Source organism: Vombatus ursinus, unplaced genomic scaffold (assembly GCF_900497805.2).
Source record: "Vombatus ursinus unplaced genomic scaffold, bare-nosed wombat genome assembly UNPS02014817.1, whole genome shotgun sequence".
Lineage (NCBI taxonomy): Eukaryota > Metazoa > Chordata > Mammalia > Diprotodontia > Vombatidae > Vombatus > Vombatus ursinus.
This window is the reverse complement of record NW_020954595.1, coordinates 15,705,230-15,724,284: the sequence shown is the minus strand read 5'-3', so window position 1 is coordinate 15,724,284 and position 19,055 is coordinate 15,705,230. Positions and strand designations below refer to the sequence as shown.

The 19,055-nt window shown below is 36.3% G+C and overlaps 1 protein-coding gene across 1 annotated transcript in view; it reads right to left on the bottom strand.

The window, feature by feature from the left end:
• Nucleotides 1-19,055, bottom strand: part of NUF2 (NDC80 kinetochore complex component NUF2) — a 51,899-nt gene that overhangs the window by 19,533 nt on the left and 13,311 nt on the right. The window contains exons 8-10 of the mRNA XM_027835907.1: nucleotides 9,812-9,905; nucleotides 8,304-8,366; nucleotides 5,220-5,357 (exon numbers count right to left, since the gene is read on the bottom strand). Of these exons, the coding sequence (XP_027691708.1) occupies nucleotides 5,220-5,357; nucleotides 8,304-8,366; nucleotides 9,812-9,905 (295 nt within the window). The remainder of the gene's footprint in view (nucleotides 1-5,219; nucleotides 5,358-8,303; nucleotides 8,367-9,811; nucleotides 9,906-19,055) is intronic.

Sequence of the window (19,055 nt, the reverse complement as noted above, 5' to 3'; positions counted from 1 at the left end):
TTGAAGGAATTATAATATGCAACGAGGAAACAAAATTATCACTCTTTGCAAATGATATGATGGCATACTTAGAGAACCCTTGGAGAACAACATACTGTCCGCAGGCCATATGTTCTGCAGGCCTGCCCTAGAGAATCAACTAAAAAACTACTTGAAATAATTAATAACTTTAGCAAAGTTGCAGGATGTAAGACAAACCAACATAAATCATCAGTATTTCTTTATATGACCAACAAAGCTCAGCAGCAAGAGATAGAAAAGAGAAATTCCATTTAAATTAACTGTAGACAATATAACATACTAGCGAATCTACCTGCCAAGACAAACCCCAGGAACTATATGAACACAATTACAAAACACTTTTCACATAAATAGTCAGATCTAAACAACTGGAAAAATATCAATTGCTCACGGGTAGGCTGAGCCAGTATTATAAAAATGACAAGTCTACCTAAGCTAATTTACTTACTCAGTGCCATCCCAATTAAACTCCCCCCAAAAGTTATTTGATAACAGCAAGAAAAAAATAACAAAATTAATCTGGAAGACTAAAAGGTCAAGAATATCATGGTAATTAATGGAAAAACAATTAATGGAAAAAAAGGTCTAGCAATACCAGATCTCAAACTATATTATAAAGCAGTAATCATCAAAACTATCTGGTATTGGCTAAGAAATAGAATGGTGGATCAGTGGAATAGATTAGGTACACAAGACACAGTAGTCAATGACCACAGTGTTTGATAAACTCAAAAACCCTACCCTTCGGGATAAAACTCACCATCTGATAAAAACTGCTAGGAAAACTGGAAAACAGTAGGACACAAACTAGGTCACAGAACAATATCTCACACCACATACCAAGGTAAGGCCAAAATGGGTGCCTGATTTAGATATAAAAGGTGACACCACAAAACAAAACAAAACAAAAAAAGGTAACACCATAAGCAAACTAGAAGAGGGGAATGGTTTATCTATCAAATGTATGGGGTAGGGAAGAATTCATGACCAAATGAGATAGAGAGTATTTGTAAAACAGATAATTTTGATTATGTTAAAATAAAAAGCTTTTGTACAAACAAAAGTAATGCAATCAAGATTAGAAGGAAAACAGAAAGCTGGGAAACAATCTTTACAAGTGTCTCTGATAAAGTCCTCATTTCTCAAACATATGGAGAACTAAGTCAAATTTATATGAATACAAACCATTCCCCCATTGATAAATGATCAAAGGATATGAACAAGCAGTTTTCAGATGAAGAAATCAAAGCTATCCATAGGCATATGAAGAAGTGCTCTAAGTTACTTTTGATTAGAGAAATGCAAATTATTACAACTCTGAGGTGCCACCTCATACTTATCAGATTGGTTAATATGACAAAAAAGAAAAATGACAAATGTGGGAAAGGATGTGGGAAAATTGGAACACTGTTAGTGGAGTTGTGAACTGATCCAACCATTCTGGAGAGCAATTTGGAACTATGCCCAAAGGGCTACCAAACTGTGAATACCCTTTGACCCAACAATATCACTGCTAGGTCTCAGCCCAGAGATCATAAAAAAGGGAAAAGGACCCACACGTGCTAAAATATTTATAGCAACCCTTTTCATGGTGGCGAAATAGTGGAAATTGAGGAGATGCCCAGCAATTGGGGAATGGCTGAACAAGCTGTGGTATACGAATATAATGGAATGCTACTGTACAATAAGAAATAAAGAACGGGCAGATTTCAGAAAAACCTGTAAAGACTTGGATGAACTGAACAAAGTGAAATGAGCAGAACCAGAAAACATGGTACATAGTATCAGCAACATTGTGTGATGAACAACTATGAATGACTCAGCTCTTCTCAGCAACACAAGTACAAAGGGCTCACGAAGGAAAATGCTATCCACATCCAGATAAAGAACTGATGGACTCTGAATGCAGATCAAAGCATATTTTTTTCACTCTATTCTTTTATGTTTTTTTTTTCCTTTTGATCTGTTTCTTCTTTCACAACTGTGACTAATATGGATACATGATAGCACATGTATAACCTATATCAAACTGCCTACCACTTTTGGAAAAGGGAAGGGGAGGGAGGGAGAAAAATTTGGAACTCAAAATCATGTAAAAATGAATGCTAGAGGATTCTGGAAATATGGTGGGGTAAGTCAGAAAATTCCAAGCTCTCCAGATTTCCCCCCACAAACAAGATAAAATAGAGCCTCCGGGTGAACCTAGAGGGACAAAAACAAACAAGAGTTGGGGCAGAACAGTGATCCTCCAGGGACAACAGGGAGAAGATCCAAAGAAAAATCCCAGGAGTGAGGTTGGGTCCAGGCTAGTTTCATTGAACCTTCAAGCAGTCAGCCCTGGGGCTCGCTGGGTTGGGAGGCCCCAGCCACAGGAATTTTCATCTACAAGACAGTGAGGGGAGTTGGGCATCTGAGCAGATTAAGGGAACCTCTGATAAAAAGGGACACCAGGCCCAGCCCCAGCCATGCTGCTGAGACTCTGGACAAAAAGGAAACAACACACACCCTATGAGTGCAGAAGTGGGGGGGGGGGGGGGGCAGGGACACCACTGGCTTCCGGCACTTACAGGAGGGTGGAGTTTTTGGTTTCAGTTCCAGGCCAATGGGGAGAACTGAAGGAGCATCTAAGGGCAGAAACATCATCCCCTATATCCCAGGACTAGAAGTGATTATGATAAGTTCCTACAAATTAAAAAAAAAATGAGCAGGCAAAGGACAAAGAACCCAACTATATAAAGTTACGATAGGAATATAAAAGACTGGGGGTTCGTCATCGGAGGAGGATACTGAAGGAAAAAAAGCCACTCCTACCCCAAAGAGTAACATCAAATGGTCACCTGCCCAAAAAGAATTCATAGAAGAACTTTAAAAAGGCTTTAAAAATAAAATGAGAGAGAATGAGGAAAAATTAAGAAAAAAATAAGAACAATCCAAAAAACCAAGAAGATTATGAAAAGAAAGTCAACTAACTGGAAAAGGAGATCCAGAATCTTAAGGAAGAAAATGACTCCTTGAAAATCAGAATTGGGCAAGGGGAAACCAGTAAAGTTATAAGAAACCAAGAAATAAAATATAAAGAATGAAAAAATAGAAGACAATGTAAAACATTTCATAAGAAAAACAACTGATCTGGAGAATAGATCAAGAAGAGAAAACATAAGAATAATTGGACTACCTGAAAGTTATGATCAAAACAAGAATCTTAATACAGTAATAAAAGAAATAATTAAAGAAAATTGTCCTGAAGCATTAGAACAAGAGGGGAAAGTAGAAATAGAAAAAAATCTACAGATCACCACCTGAAAGAGACACTAGGAGGAAGAGCTACAGGAATATCATAATCAAATTCTGAAACCCCCAGCTCAAGGAGAAAACATTACGAGCAACAAGAAAAATATTCAACTATTCCAGAGCCAGAATTAGAATCACACAACACCTAGTAGCAGTGATACTAAAAGATCACAGGTCTTGGAACACTATGTATCGAACAACAAAAGAACTGAGTTTGTGGCTGAAAATATTATACTCAGCAAAATTAAGCATAATACTGAATTGGGAAAAAAAAAGGATATTCAATGAATTGCCAGACTTTCAGGATTTTGTTGCAAAAAAACCTGAACTTAATAGAAATCTGACATACAAGATCCAAGAGAAATATAAGGCACATATCAAAGACTAATTACAAGGGACTCAATAAGAACAGACTATTTACTTTTTATACAAGGAAATGTAAAATGTATGTCTAAGATTGTTATTAGCAATCAGGTAGTTTGAAAGAAAGATTGGAGAAGACCTGAGTATGATGTGATTCTAAAAAGTAAAACCATTTAGGAAAAAGTAAAAAGAGTAACTATCTTATACAAAATGAGGCGCAAGAGGAAGAACTGACACAGCAATTAGATTGGGGAGGAAGGCTGGTAGTTCTGGAACCCTACTCTCATGGGTAATGGGTTAAAGAGGCAACAATAAATACATACATTCATACATAGATACATATATGTGGCATAAAAGTCTTCTAAATTCAGAAAGAAATAAAAGGCTAAAGGGATAGAGAGGAGACAGAGGATAAGGGAGGGATTTTTAGAAGGAAGCCTATTTACATCAGATCTGGATTAAAGAGAGAACAATATATACAGTTAAAAGGAAATAAAAGTCTTCTAAAGAAATAAGAGGGTGAGGGAATAGGATGGGGGGTGGTATAGAAAGTCTAGTGTAACAGGAATGGGATAAAGAAGGAATAACACATATATTTGAAGGGCTATAAAAGTCTTTTAAATTCAGATAGAAACAGGAGGATAAGGGGAAAGGGTGTAGGGGGGAGAGGATAAGGGAAGGATCTTTGGAGGGGAGGTAGGTTAAGTAATAGGAGGACAAGGTAGCAGGTAGAAGTAAAATAGAGGAATCAGAAGGGATGGGAAATAAGAAATACTCGCAAACATACAATACGGATCAGGAATAGATTTTATTAGGAATAAAAAGCAGGGGTAGTAATCATGATTTCAGACAAAATTAAGCTAAAATAGCTCTAATCAAAAGAGAAAAATAGGGAAACTACACTATATGTCAGTCATATTAACCAATATTGCTTTAGACTACTTAAAATGACTAGATAGTATAAGGTTGGAATACGGCTGTGGTGCAGGAAATGATGAGTTGGTAGACTTGTAAGAGAGTGTGTGCGTGTGTGTGTGTGTGTGTGTGTGTGTGTGTGTTTTTAATTGCAGCCTTCTGCAAGGAAGGGGGAGATCGTGGAAAAAAAAAGAAGTAAAAAGTACACAGCAGAGAACAAAAGAAAACTCAAGAAAAAAGATGAACAGCTTTGAACACATGTAGTATTTATCATATAGGCTTTTTTGAAATGGAAATTTATTGCTGCATATTTTGAATCCTCTCTTACATTCTGCTGTGCAAATGGCAATGCTTTTTTCTTTTCTTATTTTGTATTTAAGTTTATAATGTTTCTTTTCCTTTTCTTATTGCATATTTAAATATTAAAGTTTAAAATAAATTAATTTTTTAAAAAGAAAATAAATGATTTGGAAACAAGTATTAACAATAAAAAAAGTAGACTTACCATAAATAGTGTAAAAAATTAATGCTAAAAATTGTCTTGACATGTAATTGGGGAAAAAATAGTAATAAAAAATAATAAAGTTGCTTTCTCTAAATCATTAAAAAAAAAGTCCAGAATTACTCACCTTTGAATTTCTGAGTTTCTGCACTGTCTCTTTCATTTTCTCTTTATCATTCTTTAACTTCTCTGGAGAGTCCACAATTTTTGCTTTCAAACTCTCCTGTTCTTCTTTCAAAGTAACTAGTGACAATTTTAATTCATTCTGTTGAGAAAGAATACTGAAACATTAGATTAGACAATCTCTTTGGGAGAACAGGGTTCTTTCCCCACAATAATGAAGTTCAAGATGGATAAATCAAATCAATGGATGGTCATTGTGGTAACATAAAACCCAAACTGCTTTTAGCCATGAAGCAAAAAGACCATTGGACTGGGTCTGAGGCCGCAAATCTGAATTCTGGCCACAATCTGCCACTCACTTGATGTGTGACCTTGGGCACTTCCCTTAAAATAAGTCATATTGTATAAAGCAGCATTTATCAAAACAATCTCGTACTGGCTAAGAAACAGACTGATGTATCAATGAATAGATTAGGTACACATTACATTAAATGACCATAGTAATCTGGCATATGATAAACCCAAAGATCCAAGCTTTTGGAACAGAAACTCATTATTTGACAAAAACTACTGCACAGACAACAGTATGGCAGAAACTCGATATAGACCAATATCTCACACTGTATACTAAAATAAGGTCAAAACGGATACATGAGTTACACATAAAGGGTGATGCCATAAGCAAACTGGGAGACCATGGAATAGTTTATAGATAAGGGATAAGGGAAGAATTTAGGATCAAGGGAAATATAAAGAGCATTACAAAATGTAAAGTAAGATAATGTTTATTATATAAAATTAGAAAGTTTTTACACAAAACCAATGCAACCAAAATTAAAAGGAAAGCAGAAAACTGGGGGAAAAATTTATGGTATCTTTGAAAAAGGCCTAACTTCTCAAATATATAGAGAACTGAGACAAATTTATAAAAATAAAAATCATTCCCCAATTGATAAACGGTCAAAAGATACGAACAGGCAGTTTTTAGAAAAAAAAAGAAAAATCAACATGATCTATAGTCATATAAAAATGTTATAAATCATTATTGATTAGAGAACTGCAAATTAAAACTACTCTGAGGTGCCGTCTCACACCCATCAGATTGATTAATATGCCAAAAAAGGAAAAGGATAAATGTTGGAGGAGATGTGGGACAACTGGGACATTAATGCACTGTCGGCAGAGTTGTGAACTGACCAACCACTGGAGAGCAATTTGCAACTATGCCCAAAGGGCCATAAAGCTGTGCATACCCTTTGATGCAGTAATACCACTGCCACGTCTGTATCCCAAAGAAATTTTTAAAAGGGGGCGAAGAGAGAAGAAAGGGCTTATTTGTAGAAAAATACTCACAGCAGTTCTTTTTGTGGTGGCTAAGAATAGGAAATTGAGGAGATGCCCATCAATTAGAGAATGGCTGAACAAGTTATGGTATATGATTGTGATGGAATACTACTGAGCTGTAAGAAATGATGAGCTGGATGATTTTAGAAAAACAGGGGAAGACTTATGTGAAATAATGAAAAGTGAAGTGAGCAGAACCAAGAGAACGTTATATATGGTAACAGCAACATTGTACGGTGAAGAACTGTGAATAACTTGGCTATTCTCATCAATACAATGACCCAAGACAATCCTAAAGGACTCCTGATGAAGCATGCTATCTGCCTCCAGAGAAAGAACTGTATGGTCTGAATACGGACTGAAGTAGGTTATTTTTCACTTTCTTCATTCTTTTTTTTTATTTGAGTCTTCTTATACAAAATGACTAATATGGAAGTGTTTTACATGACTGCACACATATAATCTGTATCAGATTGTTCACCATCTCAGGTACGGGGAGGGGAGAGACGAAGAGACTGAATTTGGAACTCTAAACTATTTTTTAAAAAAATGTTTAAAAATTGTTTAAACATGTAATTGCAGGAGGAAATGAAATATTAAATTTTTTTAAAATAGGTGGGAAAGGGGTGGGAGGAAAAGAATCTGGAACTCAATTTTTTAAAAAATGAATGTTGAAAATAAATTTTAAACAACACGCATAATGACCACAACAATGTAAACGGAAAGAGTAACCACCACAAAACAGCATTTTGCAGAATTACAATAAAGAAGTGTGGCCCCAAAGAGAAAATATGACAAGATGATGTCTTCCCCAATTCCTCTGGAGAGGTGGGAGGTCCACAGGTGTAGGCCACTGTGTATATTTTCAGACTTTTTTGATGGAGTGACTGGTTTTCCTGATTTTTTTTCTTTAAAAAATTATGTTATGTGGAAAAGCACTCTGGAAAACAGAAGAGAGTGGAATACTAGGAGAATTTTAGGTGATATAAAAGCAAAAAGTTATCAATAAAAATTTAGTTTAAATTTTTTCCCTCCTTACCTTAGGTGTACCACTTTCATGTAACTGAAATTTTGACTTTTGTGATCTCCTCTATCCCTTGTTTGCTAACTCTCTCCATTTCCCACCAGGCTATACCTATCTGGACTTCACCATCATGCCCCAGAGTCTCCTCCGCTAACTGCAGGACTCAGCTCAGAACTTCCGTTTCAGGAAGGCATCCGGGCCATGTGGCTCTTTCCATTACGTCTTAGTCATTCCCTCTCCACTCTTCAGAACACCCTTTCCTGTACTGTAACCTCAAGGGCGGGGACTGTTCTTTTTGTTTATATGTGTGTTCCCAGTGCTTAGCACACAGTTAGAGCTTAATAAATGCTTACAGAGTGACTTTCATCTTATAGGTGAATAGGCTGAGGCCCAGAGACAAATGACTTCCCCAAGGTCACACAGTGGCAGCATGAAGAGTAGAACTCAGAACTCCTTAGCTCTAGTCCAATGTTCTTTTCACAATACCAAGATTGTTGTCACTTTATGGACAAGAGATTTTGTTTTAATGTTTCAACTAGGACAAGAAAACCTTGTAGATGTGGCTGTATTCCTCAATTAAGGAAATGTATGCTGTCCAACCAAAGCTTCATTGCAATAAGTGACTGTCTAAGCCAACCACACAGCTCCAGTGTTCCTCATCTGACTTTCCAAGCTCACAGCTGCAAGTCTAGTTAAATGGAAATTAACGAAGATGTTTACCAGACGTTTAGTGGTCTTAGAAAGGTCTAACTTCTTCTGGGAAATTCCTTCTTGTATTGTTACCTAGATCAGGAAACAGTAATTAAGAATTGTTTAATAACTCAGAAAATATTTTTAAACGAAATCTACCATTGGTTTAAACAGAACTTAAGTGTTTTTTCTCACACCCCCACTTATAACCAGCCCAAATATCCAATCTTATAAAGACAAGACACAGTTTTAACAACACTCAAATAGCACCAGCACATGAATAGTAGGATCATTATAAACACAGTGACTGCATCTACCAGTTGACCCAAGAATGATAAGGCTGTGGGATACAGGTTCATGTTAACTAAATTCCTGTCGTACCAATATATCAGAACTCTAATTCATGAATTTAGGGTGGGAGAGAGACCTGGCATTAGAGCCTTTATTGGTCATGTGAACAGGGCATTCACTATCTCCTACCAGGTTAAGTCACTTCAGGAAATTAGATGATACAAAAAATGAACAACTGCTTGGTGAGCATAGTATCAGAACAAAGGAAGGTACGTATTCCTAAAAATCTTCCACAAAGTCACAACAGAATATTACAATAAAAATATATAATATTTTCATAATTTATTTTTATATATAAAAATAAACATTAGATATAATAAAATGCCCTCTTCTACTCCATGGATATTTTTGTCTAAAGAATCGCTAGCAGCTTCTAGAACCACAGCACCCTCATCCTTGAGAGGTCTGAGGAAACACTAGCAAATTCTTCCTCTTTGGCTCCTGGTCTAAACTCCATCTGTGAAGGTTACTACTGCTCTGTTAGGACAGTAGAGCACAGTCATAGAATGTTGAACCTGAAAGAGACCTTATAGACCATCCCAGGGTTCTTAACCTGGAATCTACGAACTTGTTTTTCAAAAATATTTTGCTGTTAATTCAATTTAATTGGTTCCCTCTGTAATTCCATAGATTTTATTTTAGACATTAAAAAAAATTCTTCTGACAAGTTTTTAGGCTTCCACAAAATGCCAAAGGAGTCCACAACACAAAAAAAGGTTAAGAACTTTAACCCATTTACTGGACAGGAATTACATTTTATGCCCATTTTACATCATGAGGAAAAACTGAGGTCCAGAATGTGGAAGTCATGCGTCCCAAATCACTAACTCCAAGCCAAGACACCATTTTACAACATCATACTTGATAATGTCATCTGCCTAAACGCCTGATGGTTTAGGAGGTGCCCTGACCTCTTGGATTGGATTTTGGACTTACTCTTCTTCCAGATCTCCAGGGAAGATTACTTCTACATCTGGCTAATCTCCTCTTATGAAATGATCTATATTAGCTTTAGGTTCAGGAGGGAACACTTGTGACCTAGAGTTGGAGCCTCCAATCGCACGTTCCAGGGCCATGATGTCTAAACTTTATTTGAGCAGGTGAAAACAAACCCAACACATCCCATGAGTTCCATCAGCTCAAAGTTTAGAAACTCCCAAAGGGTCTGAAGAAAAACGGGGTCATACTGTTTTTTGACGAAACCCGTTCATTGTCTGCTGCAGCTCATGGATGTCCTCTAAGAGTTGCTTGAACTCAGCTTGCTCTTCAACTGGGACAGATCTAGGAATAAGGAAAGAGAAATCAGTCCATGAGAGCACCCACTTTTGCCTGTCAGTGTCTGAGGAATGACCATCCCTCCACATAATGATCATTTTAAGTCTATATAATGAAAAGAAAATTAGAAGAAAAGTTACTTTGCTTGAACTAGATCTGTGACTTCACTGGGGAGGAGGAGGCTCGGGGAGGAGCTTCCTCTCTCAAGGCAGATCAGGCCTTTGCAAACAGTGGTTTGGAGATATGTGCTACCTGGGCACTGGACTAGGGTCCCCCGAGCATCAGAGAGGAGAGCCAGGAAGCTAGGGCTCATCAACAGATGAAGCCACAGTGCACGTCACTGTTTCTTATGGAACAATCATGTTCCCTGATATCCAGGGTCAACAATTTCTTTAGCCAATCCTTTATCAATAGGTATCTTACACTGCATCTTTGCCTTCACTGAAGGTGTTGCTTTAAATATTTTGGTTCCTATGGGACTCTACTCTGTGTCTTCAACCTCTCTGGGGTATCAGCTTGCAGTGGGATTTCTAGGCCAGAGTAAGGACTCCCTATGTCAACCTCCAGAATCAAATATAAAATCCTCTATTTGGCATCCACAGCCCTTTATTACCTGGTATGCTCCTCACTTTCCAGGTTTCTCACACCTTCTTGACCATCTTATATCCTCTATGATCCGGGGACACAGGCCTCCTGGTTGTCACCTCCCAACTGCGTACTTCCCTGGCTCTCCCCCAGGTCTGGAATCCTCTCCTACCTCATCTTTGAGGAGTCTTTCCTTATCCTCCTTAATGCTCAGGCCTCCTCTCTGTTAACTACCTCCATTTTATCCTTTACCTGTCTTATTTGCACATGGTTCTTTCCATGCTGTCTCCTCGATTAGACTGCGAGCTCCTTAAAAGCAGGAACCATTTTATTTTTTATTTTTGGCCTTTCTCTGTATGCCCAATGCTTAGCAGTGCTTAACACATAGCAGGAACTTAATAAATGCTTGTTGACTCACAGTAGTCCTGCGACTTTTTAAATTTCATTTTTTAAAATCTGAATTTAAGCTAAATGACTTTTAAGGCATTGTTCCAAATGGCTTCCCAGAACAGCACAACCAATTCATAGCCCCATCGATAATTAATGCTCCTATTTCCCAATAGCTTTCCCAACATTTGTCATTTCCCCCTTTCTGCTGTTCTTGTCCTTGCCAATCTGATGGTTGTGAGATAAAGCCCTCAGAATTTATTTCATTTTCATTTCCCTATCTAATCATTAGTGATTTGGAGCATTCCCTCCCACATGGTGGTTGATAGCCTGGATTTCTTTCTTTGAAAACTGCCTGTTCATATCCCTTGACCATTTAGCAATAGGAGAAGTGATATTATTCTTGTAAATTTGATTAAGTTCCCAAGAGATCTTGGATATGAGTCTTTTATCAGTGGAACTTGCTGCAAAGATTTTGTTTCTCAGTTAACCATTTTTAATAGCACTTGTTTACACAGATCTTTTCACATTTTTTAATCAAAGTTGCTCATTTTAGCTTCTCTGAACCTTTTCTTATCAATTACCATATTTGTTTTCATGTTCCAAACATCTGAAACATCATTTTTTCTTACCTGTAACATATTTCCCAAACACCAATTCCTTTGGAGCTTTACCTTTCCCAGTTCTCCTACAATTTATTATAAGTCTGGGAACATTTAGAACAAGACAGTCAACAGTTTCATAAAAAAGGCACAAAAATCCACTGAAGAAAAGAATTCCTTAAAAAGTAAAACTGGCCAAATGGAAAAGGAGATACAAAAGCTCCAAGAAAATCATTTCTTAAAAATTAGAATTGGGCAAGTGGAAGCTAATGACTCCATGAGACATCAAGAATCAATTAAACAAAATCAAAAGAATGGAAAAATAGAAGAAAATGTGAAAGAATTTATTGGAAAAACAACTGACCTGGAAAACAGATCAAGGACAGATAATTTAAGAACTATTAGACTACCTGGAAGCTACGATCAAAAAAAAGAGCTCAGACAGCATATTACAAGAAATTATTAAGGAAAACTACCCTGATGTGTGAGAACCAGAGGGTAAACTGGTAATTGAAAGAATCACCTCCAGAAAGAAATCCTAAAATGAAAACTCTCAAGAATATTATAGCCAAGTTCCAGGGCTCCCAGGTCAAGGGCAATATACTGCAAGCAGCCAGAAAGAAACAATTCAAATATCAAGACATACAGTCAGGATTACACAGGACTTAGTAGCTTCTACATTAAAGGACTGGAGGCCTTGGAACATGATATTCCATAAGGCGAAGGAACTTGGATTACAACCAAGAATAAACTACTCAGCAAAACTGAGCATAACCCTTCAGCAGCATAAATGGACATTCAGTGAAACAGAAACCTTTCCATAGGTTAAACTGTTTACATCCCTACAAAGGAAGATGATACTAGTAACTCTTAAGAACCATATCACTATGAGGGCAGTGAGAAGGAATATTAACACTGACAGAGGGTGCAGGTATAAATTGACCTTGATAGGATGATATAAAAAAAAAGGGGTGAGAAAGAGGATCACACTGGGAGAAGAGGGAAGGGAGAGGGAGAATAAGGTAAATTATCTTATATGAAGAAGCACAAATGGCCTATTACAATGAAAGGAAAGGGGGGGGGCTGAGTATTTCTTGAACCTTACTTTCATCAGATTTAGGTCAAAGAGGGAATAATATACACTCCGAGTTGGGACCAGAAATCTATCTTAGCTTATATTATTATACCTTAGCTTATATTTACAGGAGGAGGGGAAGGCAGACAAAAAAGGGGAGGGGTACTGACAGAAGGGAAGGCAGGTTGTGGGAGGCAGTGGTTAAAAACAAAACACTGATGAGGCGGGACAGAGTGAAAGAAGAAAGAAAGAGAGGGAGAAGTACAAATGGGAAAAAATAAGGTAGAGGGAAATACACAGTTAATAATCATAACTGTGAATGTGAATGGGATGAACTCACCCATAAAACAGATAGGAGAGTGGATTAAAAACGAGAATCCTACAATACGTTGTTTACAAGAAAGACATATGAAGCAGAGAGACATACATAGAAGAAAGGTAAAAAGCTGGACAGCAGGATCTATTATGTTTCAACTGAAGTAAAAAAAACAAAAAAACAGGAGTAGCAATCATGATCTCAGATAAAGCAAAAGCAAAAATAGATCTAATTAAAAAAGATAAGAAACTATATCTTTCTAAAAGGTACCACAGAAAATGAAATCATAGCAATACTAAACATATAAGCACCAAATGGTATCGCACTTGAACTTTTAAAGAAGTTAAGTGAGTTACAAGAGGAAAGAGACAATAAAACTATACTAGTGGGGGTACCTCAACTTCCCCCTCTCAAAATTAAATAAATCTAACCAAAAAATAAACTTGAAAGAAGTTAAGGAGGTGAATAGAATTCTAGAAACGTTAGCTATGATAGATCTCTGAAGAAAACTGAAAGGGAATAGAAAGGAATATACCTTTCTCTCAATGGCACATGGCACCTACACGAAAAGTGACCAAGTATTAGGGCATAAAAACCTCACAACCAAATGCAGAAAAGCAGAAATATTACATGCAGATCATAATACAATAAAATTTACATTCACTAAAGGGCAGTAGAAAAACAGACTGAAAATTAATTTGAAACTAAATAAACTATCCCTAAAAAATAAGTGAGTCAAAAAACAAATCATAGAAAAATCGATAATTTCATTAAAGAAAATGACAACAATGAGACAACATACCAAAATTTATGGGATGTAGTCAATAAACAAACTGAGTAGGGGAAAAAAAAAATCAAAGCAGCTACATACAAAACCTCAAAGAAAAATGTGAATTGGTCACAGGCCCAAAAAATTTCTAGAAGAGCTCAAAAAGTATTTTGAAAATCAAATAAGAAAAACAGATGAAAAATTTTGAGGGGGGGAATGAGTGATACAAGAAAAATACTAAAAAAAAAAAGTCAAGAGCTTAATAAAAGAAGCACGCAAAAATACTGAAGAAAATAACTCCTTCAAAAACACAATTAGTCAAATTATAAGAGGCACAAAACTTCACTGAAGAGAACTCCTTAAAAAGCAAAATTGCCCAAATGTAAAATAAACTACAAAAAAAATCACTGAAGAAAACAATAACTTCAAAATTAGAATTGGGCAGGTGGAAGCTAATTACTCTATGAGACATCAAGAATCAAACAAAATCAAAAGAATGAAAAAATACAAGAAAATATGAAATATCTCATTGGAAAAACAACTGACCTGGAAAATAGATCGAGAGAAAATTTAAGAATTCTTGGGCTACCTGAAAGCCATGATTAAAATGAAAAAGGAAAAAAAGAGCCTACACAGTATATTACAAGAAATTCTCAAATACAAGCGTCCTCATATCCTAGAACCAGAGGGTAAAATATAAATGGAAAGAATACACTGATCACCTCCTTAAAGAGATCCCCAAATGAAAACTCCCAGGAATATTACCCAAATTCCAGAGCTCCCAGGTCCAAAACAAAATGTTGCAAGCAATCATAAAGAAACAGTTCAAGTATCATGGAGCCAGAGTCAGGATAATACAACATTTAGAACTTCCAGAGTAAAGGAACAAAGAACTTGGAATGTTTACTTCTGGAGGGCAAAGGAACTAGGATTACATCCAAGAATAACCTACCCAGAAAAACTGAGGATAATCCTTCAGTGGAAAAAAAACCAAACATTTACTGTACGAGAGGATTTTCAAAAGCATTCCTGACGAAAATCTAACTTTCAAATACAAGACTCAAGAGAAGCATAAAACGGTAAACATGAAAGAAAAATTACAAGGGATTCCAAAAGGTTAAACGGTTGGGTAGTTGGAAGTCCTAAAAACTTTATCATTTTTCGGGCAGTTAGAAAGTACATACAAAGAGGTCCTGAATGCAAGTTGACTATGGTGGGATAAGGAGTGAGAAAAAGGGATATATTGGAACAAGGGAGAAGGGAAAGGTAGAATGGGGTACAAAAGAGGCATGAAAGGAAGAGCTTTTTTGGTGGAGGAGAAGCTGGGAGGTGGGTGGCAGGCTACGCTTTAACTGCACTCTCACTGGAATTGGCTCAGAGGACATGACATACACTCTGTTACAGAAATCTAAATTGCCCTACAGGGAATTAGGAGGCGAGGGGGACAACTTCAAGAGGGGTGGGGGAGAAGAGGAGGAGCTGATAGAAAGGAGGGTGGGAGAAGCAATAAAGAAGCAAAACAATTGTGAGGAGGAAAAGGATGAAAGGAGAGGACAACCAAAAATAAAGCAGGTTAGAGAGAAATATACAATAATTATAACTGTGAAATGTGAAAAAGTGGGATGAACTCACATGTAAAATGGATAGCAGAGTGGATCAAAAACCAGAATTCAACAATATGTTTACAAGAAACACACCTGAAGCTGAGAGACACAGAGTAAAGGTGGAACAGCTTTAGTAAAAAATAAGCAAGGGTAGCGATTATGATCTCAAAGCAAAAGCAAAAATAAACCTAAATAGGGAAACTATATTTTGCTAAAAGGTACCATAAAAAATGAAATAATATCAATACTAAACATATATGTATCAAATGGTATAGCATCCAAATTCTTAAAGAGAAAGTTAGATTAAAATCAAAAAATAAGATAAAGATATGAATAGCATTTTATTTTATTTTTTTTTTAGTGAGGCAATCAGGATTAAGTGACTTGCCCAAGGTCACACAGCTAGTCTGGGTCAAGTGTTAGGATTTGAACTCAGGTCCTCCTGACTTCAGGGCCGGTGCTCTATCCACTGCGCCACCTACCTGCCCGATGTAAAGCATTTTAGAAAAGTTAGATATGACAGACTTTTGGAGAAAATTGAATCAAAATAGAATGGATTATACTTTTTTCTCAGCTGCACATGGTAACTTCACAAAAACTGACCATGTTATTAGGGCAGAAAAACCTCACAACCAATGCAGAAATATTAAATACATTGTTTTCAGCACCTAATGCAATAAAAATTACCTTTAACCATCCAAAAAAGGGCCGTGGAAACAGGTTAAAAATGAATTGGCAAGTAATCTAATCTTAAAGAATGAGTGGGTCAAAGAACAAATCATTTTTATTGTTTTTTTTTCATTTCCATTTTCATTCATTCAATTTCTTGAAAAGAATGACGAGACAACATACCCAAATTAATGGGATCAGACAAAGCTGTACTTGGGGGGGAAATTCATATCTCTAAATGCTTACATCAATAAAATAGAAAAAGAACAGATCAATGAAATCAGAGAGTTAGGGTTAGAGGTTAGGGTTACCCTCCAACTCTAACCCTTAATACAGCTTAAAAAGCTAGAAAAAGAACAAATTAAAAATCCCCAATTAAACATTAAATTGGAAATACTGGAAATCAAAGGAGAGATTAATAAAATTAAAAGAAAACCAACTAATAGTGCTGGTTTGATGGGGAAAAAAATCCAGTAAAATAGAAGAATCACTGGTTAATTTGATTTTTAAAAAGTTCAGAAGAAAACCAAATCACGAGTATCAAAAATGAAAGGGGTGAATTCACCACCAATGAAGAGGAAATAAAAACAATAATCAGGAGCTATTTTGGCAAATTATATGCCAAGAAATTTGACAATCGAAATGAAATGGATGAATATCTACAAAAATATAAATTACCCAGATTAACAGAAGAGGAAATAGAATACTTAACCCAATCTTAGAAAAAGAAATTGAACAAACCATCATTGAAATACCTAAGAAAAAATCCCCAGGGCCAGATGGATTCACAACTGAAATTGATCAAACATTTAAAGATCAACTAATTCCAATACTATGCAAACTACCTGGGAAAACAGGCAAAGGAATCCTTCCAAATTCTCTTTATGACATAAATATGGTGCCGATATCTAAACCAGAAAGAGCTAAGACAAAGGAAGAAAACTAAAATAAAAAAAACAACAAAAAACCAAACAAAACTAAAATGAGTATTGATGCAAAAACTTTTAATAGAATATTAGCAAAGAGATTACAGCAATTTATCATGAGGATAATATACTACGACCAGGTGGGATTTATACCAGGAATACAGGGCTAGTTCAATACGAGGAAAGCTATTAGTATAATTGACCAAATCAATAACAAAACCAACAGAAATCATGTTTGTCTCAATAGAAGCAGAAAAAGCGTTTCACAAACATAACACCCATTCCTAGGAAAAATACTAGAGAGCATAGGAGTAAATGGAGCTTACCTTAAGATGATAAGCACTATCTGTCTAAAACCATTAGCAATCAAGATTAGAAGGAAAGCAGAAAGCTGTGAAACAATCTTTACAACAAGTGTCTCTGATAAAGGCCTCATTCTCAAACATTTAGAGAACTAAGTCAAATTTATAAGAATACAAACCATTCCCCAATTGATAAATGGTCAAAGGATACGAACAGGCAGTTTTCAGATGAAGAAATCAAAGCTATCTTTAGTCATATGAAAAAATGCTCTAAATCACTATCGATAGAGAAACGAAAATTAAAACAACTCTGAGGTACCACTTCACACCTATCAGATTGGCTAATATGACAAAAAAATAAAATGATAAATGTTGGAAAGGATGTGGGAAAATTGGGACACTAATGCACCATTGGTAAAGTTGTGAAATGATCCAACCATTCTGGAGAGCAATTTGGAACTATGCCCAAACTATGCTATAAAACTGTGCATACCCTTTGATCCAGCAATATCATTACTAGGTCTGTATACCTAAGACATATTTAAAAAAAAAAAAAGAAAGAAAAGGACCTATTTGTACAAAAGTATTCATAGCAGCTTTTTTTTTTTGGTGTCAAAGAACTGGAAATTGAGGAAATACCCAACAATTGAGTAATAGCTGGAAAAGTTGTGGCATATGATTGTAATAGAATACTATTGTGCTATAGGAAATTATGAGCAGACAGATTTCAGAAAAACCTAGAAAGACTTATATGAACTGATGCTGAGTGAAGTGAACTAGGAGAACATTTTTACACAGTAACAGTAACATTGTACAATGATCAAATGTGAATGACTTAGCTATTCTCAGCAATACAAAGGTCCAAGATAATACTGAAGGACTAATATTGAAAAATGCAATCCATCTCCAGAGAAAGAACTGATGGAGTCTGAGTGCAGATCGAAGCACACTTTTTTTTTTTACTTTATTATTTTTTGGGGGTTTTTTTGGTCTGTTTTCTTTTGCAACGTGGCTAATCTGGAAATGTTCAACTCTCTCTCAACCCCATCTAATTGTTGAAGGGGTTGTGGGAAAACAGGCAAACTGTTAGTGGAGCTACGAATTCATCCGGCCATCCTGGAAAGCAGTTTGAAATGCCTCAAAAGTCAATAAACCACTAGGCCTATGGCCCAAAGAGATCAAAGAAAAGGGAAAAGGACCTGTGTCCAAATATACTGATAGGAGTGGCAACAAACTGGAAATAGGGGGACGCCCATTAATTGGGAAATGGGAAATAAATTATGGCATATGATTATAACAAGATATTAGTATACTGCAAGAAAAGATGAAAGGAAAAGTTTTAGAAAAACCTAGAAAGCCCTTTTTATTTAACTGATGAAGACGGAAGACAGCAGACCCAGGAAAATGATTTACACAGTAACAACCACCTTAAAAGACTTAAAAACTTTAATGTAACGACTAACAATGATTCCAAAGGACCCACCTACCTCCTAACAAATGATGAACTCAAGGCACAGAATGTGCTGTGTTCTGAGACATGGAAAATGTATGGATTTGTTTTAATTGACTGCCTTTATTTCTTACAAAGTTTGTGTCTGTATTTGTGTGTGTGTGTGTTGGGTACAGGACATTTGAAGTGGAAAGGTGAGTTGGTCATAGTTTTGTCAAAGAAAGGATTACTGGGGACAGTTAGGTGGCGCAGTGGATAGAGCTCCAGCCTTGGAGTCAGGAGGACCTGAGATCAAATCCGGCTTCAGACACTTGACACTTACTAGCTGTGTGATTCTGGGTAAGTACTTAACCCTGACTGCCTCACCAAAAAGCAAAAAAGAAAAAACAAAAAGGATTACTGAAGCACTTTTCAAGGAAACACACAAGCAGGATGGGGTGGGGAACCTGAGGCCTTGAGGCTCCATGGCCC